General features: G+C 40.8%; 1 protein-coding gene across 3 annotated transcripts in view; it reads right to left on the bottom strand.

Annotated features, from left to right (window-relative positions):
• Nucleotides 1-12,241: 12,241 nt before the first annotated feature.
• ttbk1a (tau tubulin kinase 1a) overlaps nucleotides 12,242-18,947 on the bottom strand; it is a 57,891-nt gene continuing 51,185 nt past the window's right edge. For all 3 annotated transcript variants that reach the window (XM_084932320.1, XM_084932318.1, XM_084932319.1), the window contains 2 exons: nucleotides 13,710-15,118; nucleotides 12,242-13,604 (listed from right to left, as the gene is read on the bottom strand). In XM_084932320.1, coding sequence (XP_084788446.1) covers nucleotides 13,193-13,604; nucleotides 13,710-15,118 — 1,821 coding nt within the window. In that variant the 3' untranslated portion in view covers nucleotides 12,242-13,192. The remainder of the gene's footprint in view (nucleotides 13,605-13,709; nucleotides 15,119-18,947) is intronic.

The following is an 18,947-nucleotide window of genomic DNA, read 5'->3' as shown; positions in this document are numbered from 1 at the left end:
AATTAAAACAGTTTCCTTAAGAAATGTGTCCTTTTTTATCAGAGTGAACACAAGATGGCTGCAGTCCTGAGAGTTGTCCTTGGAGTTGACAATGCATCAAAGTTAATTCTGCCCACTGGAATACCTGATTCAGCTGAAGTCCTTAACAAAGAGATTAGAAGGAACTTTGCATTGTCTGGCAATTTCAGACTGAAGGATAGAGACAGTGAGTTTGACAATGAGTTTGTAAACTTGTCAACAACTTCAGAAATCAAAGACAAGAGCACGGTTAAAGTTATTTACCTTCAGAATGAGTCAGACACACACACTGAAATAAAGGCCATGTTGGATTTACTTAATTCAGTAGTGGCACACAAATGTTTTTCTTTGGCAGAAATGTAAACAACTGAGTTAAATCAACACAATTTTTTCATATTCAATAAACCTGTGCATTTTGTGTTCAAAAACGCAATTGAAACATGTTTAGATGAAGTAAGTTGAGCTCTTGGAATATTTTAATCCTTCACAATTTTGTCATTTTATTTCACCACTATTCAATAACTTTTACTGCAGTACTACTTGGTCACCTAAATACTACATAATGTTCAACAAAGTCTAGAGTCTGGTTACCATGAAAGTTGAATGGATCTACAACAACTACCATCCTCCTATCTTTATCCTGGTTGCAGGGGGGCTGGGAAATAACCCTGAAGTGATAGGTTATGAGGCAGGGTACACCCTGGACAGCTCACCAGTCTATCACATGACAAACAACCATTTGCATTTACAGGTAATTTAGAATCACCAATTAACCTAACTATAATAACTGCATGACTTTTAACTGTGGGAGGAAACCAGTAGACCCAGAGAGAAACCACTGCAAACTAGCCATATTGCGGATTTGAACCCAGGACCTTCTTACTGTGAAGCAACAGCATTAACCACGATGCCACCAATCCAGGCTTAACAAAAGTAGGAAAGCTATGATTTTGAGGCTTGATGCAGATTTTTTTTTTGTTTTGTGTGTGTATGGTTGTCTGCCTCTTATAACTCCAGTGATTTTCCTGTAGTTTGACATCGCGTGCGATCTTATGAATTTCATGAGTTCAGCAACTAACCACTCTTACTAAATTGTATCATGTCATCGCAACAAGAACAAATTAAGTTGTTGAATTTCGTACAGATCCTTCATGATTTAATTACGTTCATAGAAACATGAAATTATTGTGTTCAAATTACAAGTTAGACTTTTTTAATGTAACAACCAGCCAATTTACTTTTTTTGGTATACCAAAAAAAGTAGAGGTGGCTGCTCGACTTGACTGAGACCACGATCCAAAGCGCGCAAGACTGAAATACCGTGCAGTGTCGCCGGATTTAACATTGCTATATTATTGACTTACTTCACTCGAACATGATATGAACAATTTAATCTAGCCTCTCTGCATATCATGTAGTTTCTACGCTATATAGTTACATTTAACTTTAAAGCATGAGGCACTTGTGTTAAATACATGGTGCTTACGTAAATCCTAGAGCTGGCCAATCCCTTTTTTTCAGTGCAAGAGGAGGAGTTGGAGGAGACACAGCTCTACCCTTAGATCCCATCCATGGCCATCAAACTTCAAAATATCTCAGTTCAGTTATGAGATACAGATTTAGTTTAGAGAGAGCGAATCGAGCGTTCTACAGCAGCAGCACACTTCTAAGTCCAAGCTCCAAGCTTAAGGGAGACATACTACATGGACTGGCAGAAATTGATTGTAGCTGTAATTCTTGTGAATACGATAAAAAGAGTGGGCATTATACGCTTGTTCTGCTTATATTACAATACTCATTCTGTGTAACATACAACATACTTGTCAGTGACTCTGCACCTGAAAACTTCCAACCAAAACCAGATGTTCTTACCTAGCATATGTTATAGCTGATCAACATCAGTTTTAGCTTGCTCTGAGATACACTTGGCTAATATGTGTTTTCAGGTTAATGCAGAGTTCACCCGCATCACCACAGTCCTCTAGTCTAAATCTTTTTGGTCCAACTGGAGCATTACTCCAGCAAACTACTAAGGGTGTTTAAAAAGAAGGGGGGACAGCAGGACACAATATCAGACAGCTCATGGCAACCATGCACAAGGTGTGCATGTTGAATGAGTTTGTGATTGTTTAAGCTCTTGACACTGAGGTGTAAACCTCAGGAAGCAAGTTTGACATAACCAGGCTTTATATCTTTTAGTCTGCTTGATGAAATGTAAAATCCCAGAGGTAGCAGCTATCATGTCTGTGATTCTAAACTTTCTTACTCCAGGGTTTCTGCTTAAGGATCTGTGGACTTAAAAAGGAGCGTTTGATGCTTCATTTTTCTTCTGCACAGAATGTTGATTTAAAAAAAAAATAATGCAACAATGATCCTGGAAATAGGACAAGAGCTATACAGGTTGCATATATAAAATGTGTCTTGTGCAGAGAATTTATGTACATTTACAGGATAGTGTAAATAAAATAATTAGTTTAAAAACCGTCTTTCACACAATTGAAGTAAGGTGGGGCAAGATACTGAAAGCATTGCCGTATTAAAGAGTTCTTGTAAGTTGCAACACCGTTGGAGCCCAACTGACAAAGAAAATCTGTAAAAAAAAATTTACACAGCATTTTTTGATTTTAAAAACCTGTCCACATTGTTTATACTGAAAATGGGACTTTTGAGTTATGGTTGAGGTGGAACTATTATCGGTGTGCTATTAATACTGCCATTTTTCTCCACTAGTAAACCATGGAATTTTTTCTCCATGAACCACAATAAGACAAGAGATCTGTGGTGCAAACAAGTTATGAGTGTTAATATACACTAAATCTTACTTACTGTTTATTCATTGATGGTTCTGATCTTCTCTTAGGATTTACTGAAAATGGAATATATAGATAATTACCAACCTTATATCATTTGTAAATTGTTTCATTAATACTGCCAATTTATATTATAGGCATAAGTGTTAATGTGTGTGCACTTTCTGCCATGCAGTACTGATTCTGGCGCTGTGAGACAAATTAAGAAAATAGTATTGGGCATCTACATTGTGAGACATGAGGCAGCAGATGAGATGGATCTCCCTGAAAATGCTGGTATCATCACTTGGCTTTGATTCATATTATCGTCTACACACACACACACACACACACACACACACACACACACACACACACACACACACACACACACACTTGATCTACGGTTTAAACTTGAGATAGCCTAAGAACCTGTGATACACATCTGAATTTCTTCAAAAAGTGATAATTGGATTAGATGGGGAAAAAAAGCTTTTCAATAAAGTGCAGGTCCTCAAAAACAAGTCCTCTACAGCAGACAAGACTGGACCTGGAGTTGGACTTATGAGTCTTACTCAGGCAAAAAAAAAAAGGAAAAAAAAAAGGTGTCTTTAGAATTTGGACTAATGCTGGACAAAACAATAACCAATCTCAAGACAGGATTTAAGTTGACTGTTGACTGTTGTGTTTCAAGTTTTTGTGGACTACAGGATCACATTTCGTCCACTGATGGGGAGATGCCAAAAATGCCAAATATACGTGTGAAATAACCTGAAAAGAAGGAAGGAAGACTACTGGACCAGCTAACTGGGCAGAGTAAACTGAGGAATTCCCAAAAAGACAATCTAATCTAAAGACAAAACGTTGGTGGATTTGTAAATGTAGAATAGGAGGCAGAGTGTTCAGCTTTCAGGCCCCTCTTCTGTTCAACCAGCTTCCAATTTGAATTCAGCAGACAGACATTGACGGACGGACTTTTGAGATTAGGTTTAAAACTTTCCTTTTTGCTAAAGCATATCGTTAGGGCTGAATCAGGTGACCCTGAGATGTTAGACCCACTCACTAACATCTCGCTAAGCTATGGTGCAATAGGGGGGAGGATGCTGGGAGATTCCCATGATGCATTAAGTATTTCTTCTTCAGTCACCTTTCTCATTCACTATGTGTTAATAGACCTCTCCGCACTGAATCATACTTGTTATTAATCTCTGTCTCTCTTCCACAGCATGTCTTTTGTCCCGTCTTCCTTCTCTCAGTCGCAGCAGATGGCCCCGCCCCTCCCTGAGCCTGGTTCTGCCAGAGGTTTCTTCCTGTTAAAAGGGAGTTTTTTCTTCCCACTGTCACCAAAGTGCTTGCTCACAGGGGGTCATATGATTGCTGAGGTTCTCTCTGTATGTATTATTGTAGGGTCTACCTTACAATATAAAGCGCCTTGAGGCAACTGTTGTGATTTGGCGCTGTATAAATAAAATTGAATTGAACTGAACTGAATTTATAAAATATTTAAGTAATCCAGGTAGAGGTTGAAGTCATTACCTTATTTATTTTGTAATCACTTGTCTTTCTGTATTCTGCTCAGTTTACTTTGCTGCCTTTACAAGTTTTTCCTTTTTTGTAATTGGTGGTAATTCAATAAATATACTCAGCTGTGACCCTTTATTAATTTTTTGTTTTAATGTTTTTCAGTTTCAGTGTTCTTTTGTAATGACGATGTGCATAAGTTCAAACCCCCCCCCCCCCCCCCGTGTTTTTTTTTTATTATTATTATTATTTTACCCAGTATCATTTAGGCCGCCTGGACTTATTTGATCATTTTGGCTGTAAACGTGTCAGAAACTAAGAGTGAATCCTTTTGCCCCTTCTTTCAGAATAACCTCAGCTATCAATATCTCACAATTATTTTACACTACTGTATTGTTGTGACAATGTAACAACAGCTTAAAGTGGAAAGAAAATTGACTGCGTTTTTTCAGATTTATAGTTAAGTGGAAACTGATATTCAACATGAACAAAATGTAACACAACATCAACTTTAAATATGAACCATACTAAATATGTACAAAAAATGTTTTTGAGCCTAGCTCACCCAGTTTTTTTTATATATTGTTCCTTTTATATAACAAATCTCCAGGTGTTTTTGGTCTTTGCCACTTCTCTACACCCGCCTCTCTGTACTCCATGTGTCATCAATTCTTACCCGTGTTTAGACTGTCACTGCTCATGCAATGGTGCACCATAGAGTTTTGTAAAGCTTGTCTTCTCATTGTTCAGTAACCATTTGAAATTTCTCTCTAGCCCAAATGGTTGAGGAGTTACGGTAGTGCAAAGCATCCATGGTAAAATCTAAGCAGAGTTGGTCAAAGGAGCTTGCAAAGAAAAGCGTCTGGACTTCTTTAAGTTACTTGAAGACGTTTCACCTCTCATCCGAGAAGCTTCTTCAGTTCTAAGGTCAAATGGTGGAGAGTCCCAGATATAAACCTAGTGGGAGTATCCCCCCACAGAGGGACAAAAGGACCCCCTGATGATCTTCTAATCGCCTGAGCCAAGGTGTGAAACTGGGTGTGGGTCCCAATCAGCCAGAGTTTCGGGTGTGTTCATTGTGAAACCTGGCCCCACCTTATCATGCGAATTCCTGAGGTCAGATGGCCCAGGATGTGAGTGGGCGTTAAGGCGTCTGGGAAGGGATCTCAAAACTGGATTATAGATGGCAGAGAGTTGGTGTCGTAAACCCCCGCCTCTGTTCAAAGATGGTCGCTCACAGTGGACATAGATGGCTTCTTTCACTCCTCTTTCAAACCATCTGTCCTCTCTGTCCAAAATGTGAACATTGGCATCCTTGAAAGAGTGTCCTTTATCCTTAAGATGCAGATGGACTGCTGAGTCTTGTCCTGTGGAGGTGGCTCTTCTGTGTTGTGCCATGCGCTTGTGAAGTGGCTGTTTGGTCTCTCCAATGTAGAGGTCTGGGCATTCCTCGCTGCCTCGCTGCCTCGCCCAATGTTCACATTTTGGAAGTCCAGACGCTTTTCTTTGCAAGCTCCTTTGACTACGATGACCTGGATGACTGAGAACCTTCACAGACACCTAAGCAGAGTTGATTTTTCTGTGTTCAGACAGCAGTAGCTTGTGAATGCTTAATGCTACTGCAATACACCAACCCACCTCCTCTCCATCACCGCCTCTCATCCCCCCGTTTTCATCTCCACCACTAGCATCTAGACTCCGGGGGTCAATCACTGTTGGGGTTCTGTTCTGCTGAGGGCCATCGAAGACTAACCGCCAAATACCAGTGAATCATGTTAATTTCTTTCCAATAATCTCTACTCATTGAACTACTATTTGATGACCCCTGTGCACTGTTTAGTGGATTGGTTGTCTTTCTTTTTTAACCACTGCCCATTTTTGACTAAAGATTTGGATTTTTGTCTTTTACCCAGAAGCTTTGTCTTCTGCATTTGTGTCTCATCCACTGTGAATGTGTTGCAGATACAGGTGTTTTATGTTAATAACACAGCTTTCCAACAGCTGCAAAGTTGTCATATTTTCAACTGTTGTCAGGAGAACATTTTGAGAAAGGAAATTCATATAAATACAGTGGCTTTATAGCCAGAATTATCCTTACAGTGTGCTACTGTATTTAAAGGATGCCGTTTTTATCATTGAATTGTTACCTTTCATGAGGTCAGGTTATGTATTTTAAAGCGGGAGCTATGAACAATCGTCTTATTGACTGTAGCAATATGAGATTTGCACTTATTTCCAAAGTTATAATTATATTGCAAAATTGAAGAACAACACATCTACATTTAACACATGCACCCAGCAGGCTATTTTCAACACAGACACGCAGGGAAGCAGGGAGGTCTTCTTAACTCCTTTTCCTGCATCATGTCTGTCACTGGGGCTCGCTGGTGATCTGGTGATGTGTTCACCGCGTCCCGGGATCACTCCGTCCTATAGGGGGGCACCTGTCTATCCACACTTCAGTGGGTGGGGTGGATGTGGATGGATTTGTGTCTCTGAAGTTTCTGTGTGTGTGTGTGTGTGTGTATAGACAATAATATGAATAATAAAATTGATAAACAAAAAAACAAAAACATTAACAAGATGAGCTTACAGAGACTACAGCAGGGGTCGGCAACCTTTCTGATCATGAGTGCCATCTAAAATTTCCTCAGAAGTCAATGTGCCATATGATTGCATTAGCAATAAATGTAATAATGCTCTATATTAACAGTTATACACTATATAGAACAACTTTATAGAATTATATTTGTTCACAGATGTTGGCAGCTATCAGCGAATAGTTTTCAGCTATTTTGAAACAAAAAAAGACTTTTTATCCATAACAGCAAATGAACTGTACAACATTCAGTGTCCAGCATTCAGACGGCTACCTGAGGACACTCTTCATGTGAGAGAAAATGTGCTCACACAGATATGTAGAACCAAATACTGTCAATAAGGCCTCTGCAATGTTCTAAGTTAAACTTGTCAGGTAATGATGTCCAGCAGGTGAAAATGCATCTTCATGAACACACACAGCTGTGGATTCCAGCTGTGTTCGTAGTTCTGCAAACTTTGACCCCCACAGACTCAAGCTTTTCAGTTCAATCAGCTGAATTTCGATGTCCTCTGTGTCCAGCCAGTTAATGCAAGACAAATCCAGCTGCTCATTAAAGCTTTCTGGTTTGATTAGAAAAGAAAACATTGGTCCATACACCTGAAAGTCCCGAAAACACATTATGAATTTTGTCTCGAGTCTGTGGATGTATCCGTGTATTTCCGCGGTGCTGATGTTGCACTGAGCGAACAGCTCCTGAAGCATTTGAAGTGTCGGAATGTGGAAATTTTAACATCGCTTGAAAAAACTTCCAGCTAGCATCGTCCCTCTCACCAGTAGGCAAAGTTATCTGTAGCCAAATACAAGTTGAATCTGGTAGTTGGGGTTGTTAGCTATAATATCGTCATTAAGAAGCGGCACAACAAATGTGTCTATGCAAGCCAATTTGCGATGTGCACCGCTGGCCCAGCCATTTATTTTTTAATGCACCTTCGCAGAATTCCCTGCGTGTCGTGCCCAGGGCTGGACTGGGACAAAAAATCGGCCTGGGCATTTTGACTAGAGACCAGCCCACCAGGTATTATAGGAAAAGCCATAAAGCCTTTGAATGAAAACAAACGCTGTTGTGACAGTGAAGTACACTGTCTTGTTGGTATGATTTCTATACATTTTATATCAGATAAAAACTTTGGTTGTAAGATTCAGATAACTATTTATTAAAAGCTAGACATTTGAAATGAGAATAAGAAAGAAAAGTATTTCTTTGTTCGCCCCTTTCCCGGGCTACCTGGCTCCCTGGCAACACTTTGCTAGACCCGACCCTGCACAGTTACCAGCCGTCAGCTACAAAGGATCTTGGTGTTATTATTGGCTACGTTCACACTGCAGGCGAAAGCACATCAAATCCGACTTTTTTGACCCTATGCGACCCATATCCGATCATGACAGTGTGAACAGCACAAATCCGATATTTTCAAATCCAATCTGGGTCAGATTGGATTGTGGTACTGAATCCAATACATATCTGATGTTTTAGAAAGCGACTGCTGTTTGAATGGTCATGTCGCATTAAATCCGTCTTTTACGTCACTGACACAAGACAGACGCCAATTATCAGCGCCCAAGAAGACATCGTGAACGCTTGCTGGCCATCCAGTGAAACTGTTGGGAAGACAACGTTGGAGAAACGGGAACATTTTATTTGTACTGTATAATCTGCAGATTCGGACAGAATCTGCAACTATCCTTTGAAGCACCGCTCCTCTCTAAAACTGCAGTAAGGATCATTATTAGGCCATATGTAAATAACAAAATAACTTTATAACTTAACGCAAAATTGGGAAACGTAAGGTCCGAAACAAGTCTTTATATTAAGGGCCATCAGTCAAACAATACTGTTTGGTCTGGGTCTAAACAGAGCGCGTTGTGTGTGACATCTTCTTTTGCGCATGCGGGGCGCATTGAGGGTTCACACTAGAGTGCGTTTGCTGTCACATTTTATTTGTAGTGTGAACAAGCAGACAAAAAAATCGGATTTGATCAAAAAATCGGAATTGAGCATTAAGACCTGCAGTGTGAACGTAGCCATTGTCTCTCAGAAACAGTTCATAAGTATGGCGTTATTTTTGTGCCACTATTCTGATATCAGCTGATGTTCTTTCTGGCGCAAAGTGGGCGATAAACAAATCGCCACTCTGCGTTTCTCCGCCACTGCATCGTTTGAGTTTTGAACGAAATGCATTCTGGGATATAGCATTTCGTCATTGCGAGCTGATTGGAGACCAAAACAGCCAGTGAGATTTTTTTGCATCCAAGTCTCTGATTGGTTGGTTTTGTGGCACAAATATAAAGGTGTACAGAAAGACTTGAACGTGCACGGGCAGAAATGTTGAGAGCGCAAGCAACACATTGCGAGCGAGCGCAAATGCAAAGACTGAGCGAGAGGGGCTGCTATTGTGTGTGTGAGTGTGTGTGTGTGTGTGTGTATGGATAATAGCAAACACTGAAATATATTTTTTGCACACAGCAATGAATTTTGTTCACTCAAATTTTTTCTTTTCTTCGCTCAAAATAAATTTCTCCTCAAAATGCAACACTTGCACATGCAATTTTTTTTTAACGTGTGCTCAGAATAGTGGCACAAAAATAACGCCATACATAACTTCCCTTCAACTCATTCATGTCACCTAAAAGGTAAACCTGTTTCTCCATCACCTGTTCAGTAAGGACATCTCCTGGTTTCATCCTCATGTTTCCCTCTCACCACATATCCAAACCGATATCATGACCAGCAGCTTTACAGCTGTGGCTCCAGCCAACATCAGCTGATACTAGAAATTAATATTAAATAAATTCTAACAACAGCTGACCAAGCTTAAACGTGCTGCTGTTGTTTAGCGCGACATCCGCTGGTTTCCTCTTTCTGGCACAAAGTGGGCAATAAAAAAACAAGAGAGAAAAGCCGATCAGCTGATCATTGATCAGTTTCATGATTGAAGTAGCAACAGGAGAGGGAGGGGAGAGAATGAGAGAAGAAGATGCAGCTGACAGCGTACAGACACAGAATAACTCCAGCTTTGTGTCTTTTTCCATTCTAGCTGAAGTACGGGACAAACTGTGTTCCTTTTCAGCAACGCGTAATATTTTCTCTGAATACGGGACGATTCCGTTTTGGTTAGCAACTCTACTAACTAACCTTATGAACAAAATAAAGTTCAACATCAGTAACATCGTAGCACCCACCCAGCTGTATAGAAACTCCGTCATGCTAGCTAGTATGCAGTACGAGTTATTGTAACTGACTGGAAAAAGTCAGCACAAGGAAAATAAACTCCACCTAAACTTGGTTTATATCTGACCCAGATAGACTGCAGGTCATACCATCTTACCTGAAGTTCAGTTCACCTGATACTCGAAGTAGCGGCTGCCTGGGGTCTCTCCTCCTCCTGCCTCCCCTTTCCCTCATCCACCTGCTGGCCTCTGTGGAAGCTCCGCCATAGCCACCACCAAACAACTGAGTTACTTTTACACATCGGCCAGCATCTGGCCAATCCACCACCTTTCATTGTTTATACCGTTACAAAAACAATAAAAAAACCAAAACAAACAAACAAAAAAAAACCATTGCCCCATAAAAACGAAAAATCACCATCGCTGTTGTGCCAAAAAGTGATTTCCAATGTTTCTGTGTATTTTTTCTGTGTAATATCTTTACGTATGTTGGTAAATAGACTTCGGTGAACAGGGTTTACAAAGGGGTTATATATAGAATTAAAGAATTATCTGTTTTTCAAGTATCTTTATAACTCTGTGTTATTGTACTTACATTATAACCAATCCGGTCCTTTATCCCCACTTAAAATATTTTTACTGAACTATTGTAATATTTGCTGCCATTTCTGCTGTCCTACTGGCCAACTTACTCTTACAAAAGGCAATTTTAATATTAATGAGATTTTTAAAATTTTTTTTGCATAAAAAATAAAGGTTATATAAAAGTCACGGCCAAAAACTGATTGTGACTTCTACCTTGTTACACGAATGTTGTTTGTGGCTCAAGATGACTTTATGTCATCCATGAGGGATGCATTTGACATATGTTTCACATATTATAGCCCAACAAGTTACTTATAGCAGTTTAAATACGAGCAATCAGTTTTTGGCAAATACCAGAAATCAGTATTCGGCACAACACCCGGCCAGTCCAGCTATGGTCGTGCCATCAGTTAACCCATCCCATCCCTGGGCTACAGTGTTCCTGTTGTGAAAGCAAATATATTTGGCACAACAAAGTATTCAGACCATTATTATGCTTGTGGCAACTGCTGGACAGGACAAAAAAAAAAAAGATTCCTGACTAATACTGTCAGGGCCTACAGCTTTGCCTTGGTGTAGTCACTTGGTCAGTTGTCTCCTCACTTGGTCAGCCATCACAGGGAAGGGGAAACTTGAGAGGAAGGTGGGGGGTTCTGGGTACCCAAGCTCTGTGTGGAGGAGGGTTGAGGAGGTGTTAATATGGGCACTGTATGAGGAACACCTGTTGAAAAACAGCCGCTTGTCTGCGACTGTAAACTGATGGGAGATCAACATGCACGGCCAGCAGCCACTGGTCTGCTTTCACTGCTCTGAGATTAGTCATTAGCCGCGACTGGTTGTGGAGAGCTAAGGAAGACAGGAAAAAAGACATGCTGTGGAAGAGATAACAAAGGAGTTTCCCCTTGCTAACCACCTTGGGCAACATATGTGATGTAGAGGAAATGTGTGGAAAAGTATAGCTTTAGTATATCAGCAAGGAAAACTTTAACGATGGTGGAGACTCTAACCATTTCCAGTCTAATAAAAGACGCATGTTGAGCAGGTGCAGGTTGAGCAGCACTTTTAGATTTGCATCTAATAGAATATCTGAATGTAATACATTTAACTGTTTTGCCAAAATAATATCAGTTGAATTAAATGGCTTGACCATGATAAGTTTTCTTTCATATTTGAATTCTCCCTTCAGGTATTAACAGTTAACTATGTCACATGATGATCAAGCCATTTAATGCAGCTGATATTTTTCTTACTAATCTTTTAATACACTTTTTTTTCAGAGGTCCTCACAGGAAGCATCAATATGCTTTAGTATGATGCTACTCAATTAAACAGTATTTCAAATGAGCTCAATCTTAAACTCTGCAAAAATAACATTAATCCACTTAACACAGATGGGGAACATTTTTCTGCAGATGAACTACTTTTACTTTTGATAATTTATGCAAAAATCATCTCTGTTTGCCTTTCTGTTAAAGTCATTGCACGCCACTGTGATGGATATATGTCAGTTCTGAATGTTAGTTACAGATACCAGGGAGAAAAGAATGACAAGACCCTCTGCCACATGATCAAAACTTTACTTCACGCCTCAGTCCCAGAGATTCCATATACACAGTCCAGACTTGTATTGCCAACAGAATTAAAGCAGGTATAACTTCTTCTCATGCTTAACCCTGTTTTTCTCATGCATAAAAACCAGGCATAATGCCAACAAATTGGAACCAAAGATTAAAGACTCCATTTACATTTTGCTTGCCAAGATAAAAATAAAGATGTCTTTATGGGAAATGATTCGATTATGTACAATTCAAAGCATAAACAAACTAAAACACCAAGATATAATAGAATGATTAAAGCATGGCCATTATCACACCATAAGGAGTAGGCAAGCATTTGAGCGATATATGTTCACGTTCAGCTCTTCACTTTATCCGCAGTCATAATGAATATAGATTAGGAGTCTCACATTATCACAGTAAGGGTATTCAAACAAGTCCAATTTAATCTTTTTTTTTCTTTAGCCAATAGGCAAGGGGTACAGATTTTTGTACATGTTGTGTTTCCTCTACAGATTCAATGTTTCTCTGATATACTTTACCATGCAATGTGAACCAAATAGGATATTGTCAGTTCAAGAGTAATATACCCATGGAAAGCCAGGAGTAGTGTATTAGGTGTATCAGGTGAAAGTGTCTGAAACTGGACTTGTTGGAATATGGATTCTCAGCTTCAGACAGCAGTTTCATTAGGGACTAACCAGGGAGCAGCAGACGTATCCATAGCACCATGGCAGTAATGCTCCTGTATGACAATAAGATAAATGGAAGCCCAGGTAGTCAGTTCAATAAGCTGTCCTTGGAAAAAAAATGTGTATGTATGTGTATAGTAAATGAACTGAAAGAAGTCAATGTGGCATCACAGTCTAATATGGAATAAGGTGAAAACCTTTGAGGCATAGCTGGTCCAAAGACTGATTATTCACAAATTCTTGGAGATAAGCGTCTTTGTATTATCTAGCAAGGACCACCTTCTCTCTAGAATTTGCTTTCCCCTTAGCTGTACTAGCTGTTTTTGGCCTGGTCCTAGCGGGCATGGTGGTAGAAGAGGACTGAGTGGTGGCTTCTTGCGAGGCGCTGCGTCGCATGGTGGTTGTAGTCCTGGGTGGCAGCATGGGGACAGTTGGGGCTCGTACCGAGAGGGGCTGCCTAGATGAACATACTCTCTGAGGGGAGGGACTGTCAGTCCTACAGTGGGATGAGCTAAGGCTGCGTCTGGTTCCAAACAAGACTCGTAGGGGCATTCGAGGGCTGCCAGATGGAGCAGGGACAGTTGAGGGACGGGGACATGTTAAGGAGGACCCAGGAGAAATAGGCCTAAATTTTTGGGGGGTAACTAGAGTGCTTAGTCCAATTTTCTGATTCCTGTGAAGAGAACATAAAAATGTGAAAAATTATTTTACTTTAAAAATATGTATCAAACTGCTTAAATTATTGTGGGTACACTATAACAAAGAAACTAAATCATACCCATTATTTAAGCGAGGAGTAGGAGCAGCACTACCAAGCCCACCTGAAGACCGCTTTATGGGGGTAACTGGCCTGGGGATCTTGCTCCTGCACTCTTTGAAGCCTTGCTCTTCAGTTGTTTTAAGACGAGAGCTCCACCTGGACTCATCTGATGTATGCGTGTCTTCCTCTGAGCCTGCATTGGACAGGGTTTCTGACGGCCTTCGACGCTCATCGTCCCCCGAAGACAGCGATGATGATGTACCAGAAAGCATTCTCCTCCTCATCCAACGAGTGTGTTGCTTCTGGACTAGCAGGTGGGCCAAATCCAGCTGCCTGGCGCGATGCTGAAGCCGGACCCGAGCCGAGAGAGATAAGGACTGCTCTGAGCCTGAATCCTCCTCCATAGAAATGAGCACTGGAATTCGGCTTCGGATTCTGGGCTTGATGGCAGAGAGTACTTTTGATTCTGCTGTCTGAAGTTTGGCAGCGTCTTCACTTGGTGGTGGTTGGTTTGTAAGTTCCTGTGACCGATCTTTATGTATGTCAGTTGGTGACATTGCTTCTGGAACAGGCTCCAAAGACTGGGGCAGCTCAGTAGATGGACCATTCTCAGTTTTGGGGTATTTGTCTATTTGAGTTTGGTCTTCCACTGAGTCCTTTGGATACTCTTCTATCATTGGTGCTCCCTCCACCTTCTTATGGGTGTCAGCATCTATATCGGATTTATTCATGATGGGAAAGACTTCCCGGTCACCCTCCTTGGAAGACATAACATTGAGGTGTGATGTCTCGGCAATATGAATGAAAGTACGCTCAACTTTGGTGAAGGGGGGTGAACCAGGAGCAATGGGTGTGGAAGGCCTCAGGTCTGACCTGAGAGCTGGGGACAAACGGCCAGTCTCTGAAGGTTCAGGCTGTATTGCATCCCCAACTAGAAGGCGGTCATTACGGGATGTTAGAGCACATGGTGTAGCCAACTCACCATCCAGAACGTGATCGCCGCCAGAAGGAGACTTGCGAGTGTCTCCTGGGGAGAATAGAACAAGGGTTTTGGATGCATCCTCTAGGTCTGGGTCTGCATCAGCAGCGGAGGCATGCTCCTTCTGGCCCCTCTGGTCCTCAGCCATCAGTGTTGAAGGCGCAGCATCCTGGCTACGTTCAGTACTCTTCTGACTCACCTCACTGTTGGACTCACTCTTTGTAACGTCGTCATCCTTTGGCCCTGGGGTTTCTGGAACTTCTTCGTCTGGTGTGGCAAAACTCCGCCGCTGAGGCAAAGTACCAGTCAGCATGACAGTTAGAAAGTCAGCCCTCTTGGCCTGCAGCTGAGGAAGGATGTGAAAATGCTCTTTCTCGTCACTCTGGCCTTTTGTCCGATAGTCTGGAGAGGGAGGCGACAAACCACTCTGCTCTGAAGGCGATAACACCTAGAAGCAATGCAATAACATTTTGTATTACCGATGAGTCAACTCAAAGACTTCACCCAGCTCTGTACAGAAATATCATAAAAGGCCTTTACTAGTGAAACATTTTTAGCAGTTTTAACAATGCATGAGCACAATGTCTAGCACTCATTAGGAGCTTATTTAATATTAACATACGTAGCCTTTAAAACAATATCAGGGTGGAATGGGAGAACAGTCACAATAAGTGTCTCAGCCTATAAATGAGAAAAAAGAAAATCTGATGTCAAAAACTTCCGGTGTGATGACACTAAAAACTCGTTCATTGACGATCTTTCTAGAGTTAAATACACAAATGAGTGGGGAAGGAATTACAGGAGGACAGAGTCCGTCTCTAAAGTAGCGCACATGAAGCCAGCCTCAGGCTGCGCAGACGAGGCTTTAACACGGTGGCACCAGCAGCGGCGTTGGAGGAAGACGCTGCAGTATCTCGCCTGCACAAGATACTGGGATGGCAATGGGTGGCCCGCCCCCAGCGACAGAACCGACCCTCGACAGCGCAGAGAGTAAAAGAAAGGCAGAGGGAGTTTCAAAGACGTGAAGATAAATGATATAATGATATAGATGATATAAGGCCATTCTTATTCCAAGCGTGACATCACAGCCTCTTCAACTCATTAGAACAGAGGAGCGGCACCAGCAGCAGGAGTAAAGATGTTGGACAGTTAGGATGGAGGCAGTTTTACAGCTTGCCAAACAGGCAAAAATGAACCAGAAGCAATTCCAAAAAGATGAGTTTTCAGTTGTTTTTTTAAAAGCGACTACAGTCCACAGTTCTTAGGCTCAGAGGGAGACAGTGGCAAAAGCTCTGTCACCCTTAGTTCTCATCTTAGTGTGATGCATAGCAAGTAAGCCCTGATCAGATGATCTCGGTGACCTGCTAGGGACATAGGGCTATAGAAGATCAGGAATGTAAGCTGGTGCCAGTCCATGCAAAGCTCTAAAAGTCAAAACCAGGATCTTAAAATGGACTCTAAATTCAATAGGAAGCCAGTGTAAATGACATAGCAACAATGTCGCATGTGAATATTTAGAGGACTTGGTCAGAAGCCTAGCTGCAGCATATTGCACAACCTGCAGATGTCCCACATGTGCAGACACATAAACAGTGAGTTACAATAGTGTATACTGTAGATCAATACAATAGATGTATACAACCGGGTGGCTGTAGCTCAGGAGGTAGAGCAGGTCGGAAGGTCGGTGGTTCGATCCCTGGCTCCTCCAGTCTGCATGTCAAGTATCCTTGGGCAAGATACTAACCCCAACTTGCTCTCCGATGCATCGGAGTATGAATGTGTATGAATGTCGTTAGAAAGCACTAAGTGTAGATAAAGTGCTTGTGAGAATGGGTGTGATTGGGTGAATGGGGCATGTTGTATAGAGCGCTTTGAGTACTCCGTGACAGTAGAAAAGCGCTATATAAGAATCAGTCCATTTACAAGCAATGTGTCATAAGCCAGTGGCTAGAATCAAAATAAATGGAAACTTGACAGACAGCTTTGAGCTCTCCCGAGCAGGGGTTTCAACCTTAAATGGCACAGCTGGCTCTGACATTTCATTGGAGGGCCACTTTAGTGTTCAAGTAGTACAAAAAACCAAACAAACTAGAAAACACCCAAAAATGTAGTGGGGTTTTTTTTGGTTTGTTTTTTTCAAATTTCAAATATTGTATAACAAAATAAAACTGCAAATGTGAACACAATTTTTTTCCCAATCTTAACTAACTGAAGCATTTCATTGAACTACCAAATAAACAAATTACTATTCTCTTTCTGGCCAGACACAAGTGCACACATTAGTTTTTGACTACTAGTGAAAACTGTTTTCTTTACAAATAACTCTCTCAAATAACACAGCCAATCCCTCAACATGTTTCTACTCTCTGCTCATGTTACCTTCATATTAAATAATTTTTTGCTTTTAAAATAACTTATTTTAACATTGCACTCAACAACGGACAAATCCTCCCTAACAAAAAACATAACTTCAAGGGCCAAATTGTGTAGTCCTAGTATGGGTTGGTGTTTGAGGACCCTGCTCCAGAGGAACATGTCAGGGGTGCTGTTTAAGCCCCTCCCTATTCACATTATTTATTGAGCCTCTGGCCCAATATATAAGACAAAGCGATGAGTTGAAAGGGGTTAGCAGTGGAAGAACAAAGTGTAGGTCTCTTCGTAGATGATGTAATAATATACCTCTAAAACCCAGATCATACATTCTTAAAGCTCTGGACTATTCTAGAAGAGTTTGGAGGAAAATGTAATATTTCTAAGACTCAAATATTGTGCATAAACTACAAACCCATTGAATTTATCAGACATAAATACAAACTTAAATGGGATTCAGAAAATTAAAAAATATTAGGAATCTAACTAAACACATTATATGAGACCATTTACAGTAGGATTACTAATGCAATGCAAAAGGATTTAACAAAATGGACACCCTTAGTTATGGATCTCAATTCAAGAATAGAGGTAATACCCAGATTGTTGTATTTATTCCTTTCACTACCAATGCATATCCCTGATGCTCAATTTGCCAAATGGAACAAACAAATGAGTAGATTTATTTAGAAGGGGTAAAAACCGAGGGTAAAACTGAAAACTCTCCAACTAGAAAAGGGAAGAGGAGGACTGACTATTCCAAGAGAGTATTATCAGATAGCCCAGCTGACATGCACTGGAAACATATTGAGCTCAATGATGGAGTGAGTTGCCCTCAGACAAAATGTACACACATTTCAGGGACCAAAATCCCATTGTTGCAACAACATTAAAGGTCTGGTGGGATCTGGTAATCAAATACAAAATCGAAGGAGATTGTAAAATGCTGATTTGGCCCTCACATTCTCCAGAATTCAGAACTGGTCAACTGGATAACACATTGACTAAATGGAGAGACGGTGAAATCACAGCAGTATGTACGTTAACAGACGGGAAAGTGTTTAAGTCCTTCAAAAAGAAGAGTTTGAGCTGGATAATTCTGACTTATTTAGGTATCTTCATTTGAGACACTGAGAGCAGAAGCTCTGTCTCTCAAGAGGGCATTGAGCTAATAGAAATGGTTACTGTGGCATATAAGAAGTTACCGTCAAAGGTTGTGTCAAAAATGTAAAAATGCTTCCAAAAATGTAACAGAAATTATTCATTGTGGATAACACAAAAATGGGAATCAGAACTGAAGATTGACCTTTCTGGGGATGATCTGCCTGTTACAACACACTTCTACTTGCTGTGGACAATGGAGAGAATCTGGCTGGAAAAATTTGACAAGATTTTTTTTAATCACACCTCACGTCACAAGTAAACAGTTGTGAATCCCACAGCAATGGTGGAGACTGCAGTCATATCAGTGCGAATCACTAACATTTTTTGGAAATGTGAAAAGGTTCAACTTTTCTGGGAATTGTCAAAATACCTGAGGATATCTTAAGTTATAAAATACCTAATGATCTACAGATTTTGTACTTAGGCCTACTACCCGCAGAAGTAATTCACGGTGAGGACCTTTACCTGTTTAAACTGATGCCTGTAAAAAACATTATTACAAGAAACTGGCTTTAAAGTGATCCTTTGCGATTGAAACAGTGGCGAGACGTCATGGAGCAAATTTCCACAATGAAAAAAATAACTTATTGCTTAAGTAGTGCTGTCAGCGTTAATCTCGTTAAAATCTCAGTAAAGTGACATTAACACCATAACACAGCAAATCTCTGTTAGCGAGTTGACGCGGATCGCCCCGTGCGTCAATGCGTTATCGTGGTTAGCTCGTTAACACTGTGCAGCCCCAC

The sequence above is a fragment of the Perissodus microlepis genome, chromosome 6 (assembly GCF_051167445.1).
Source record: "Perissodus microlepis isolate ML-2025 ecotype Zambia chromosome 6, ASM5116744v1, whole genome shotgun sequence".
NCBI lineage: Eukaryota > Metazoa > Chordata > Actinopteri > Cichliformes > Cichlidae > Perissodus > Perissodus microlepis.
Note: the sequence above shows the minus strand (reverse complement) of the source record. Positions and strands in the feature narration are given on the sequence as shown.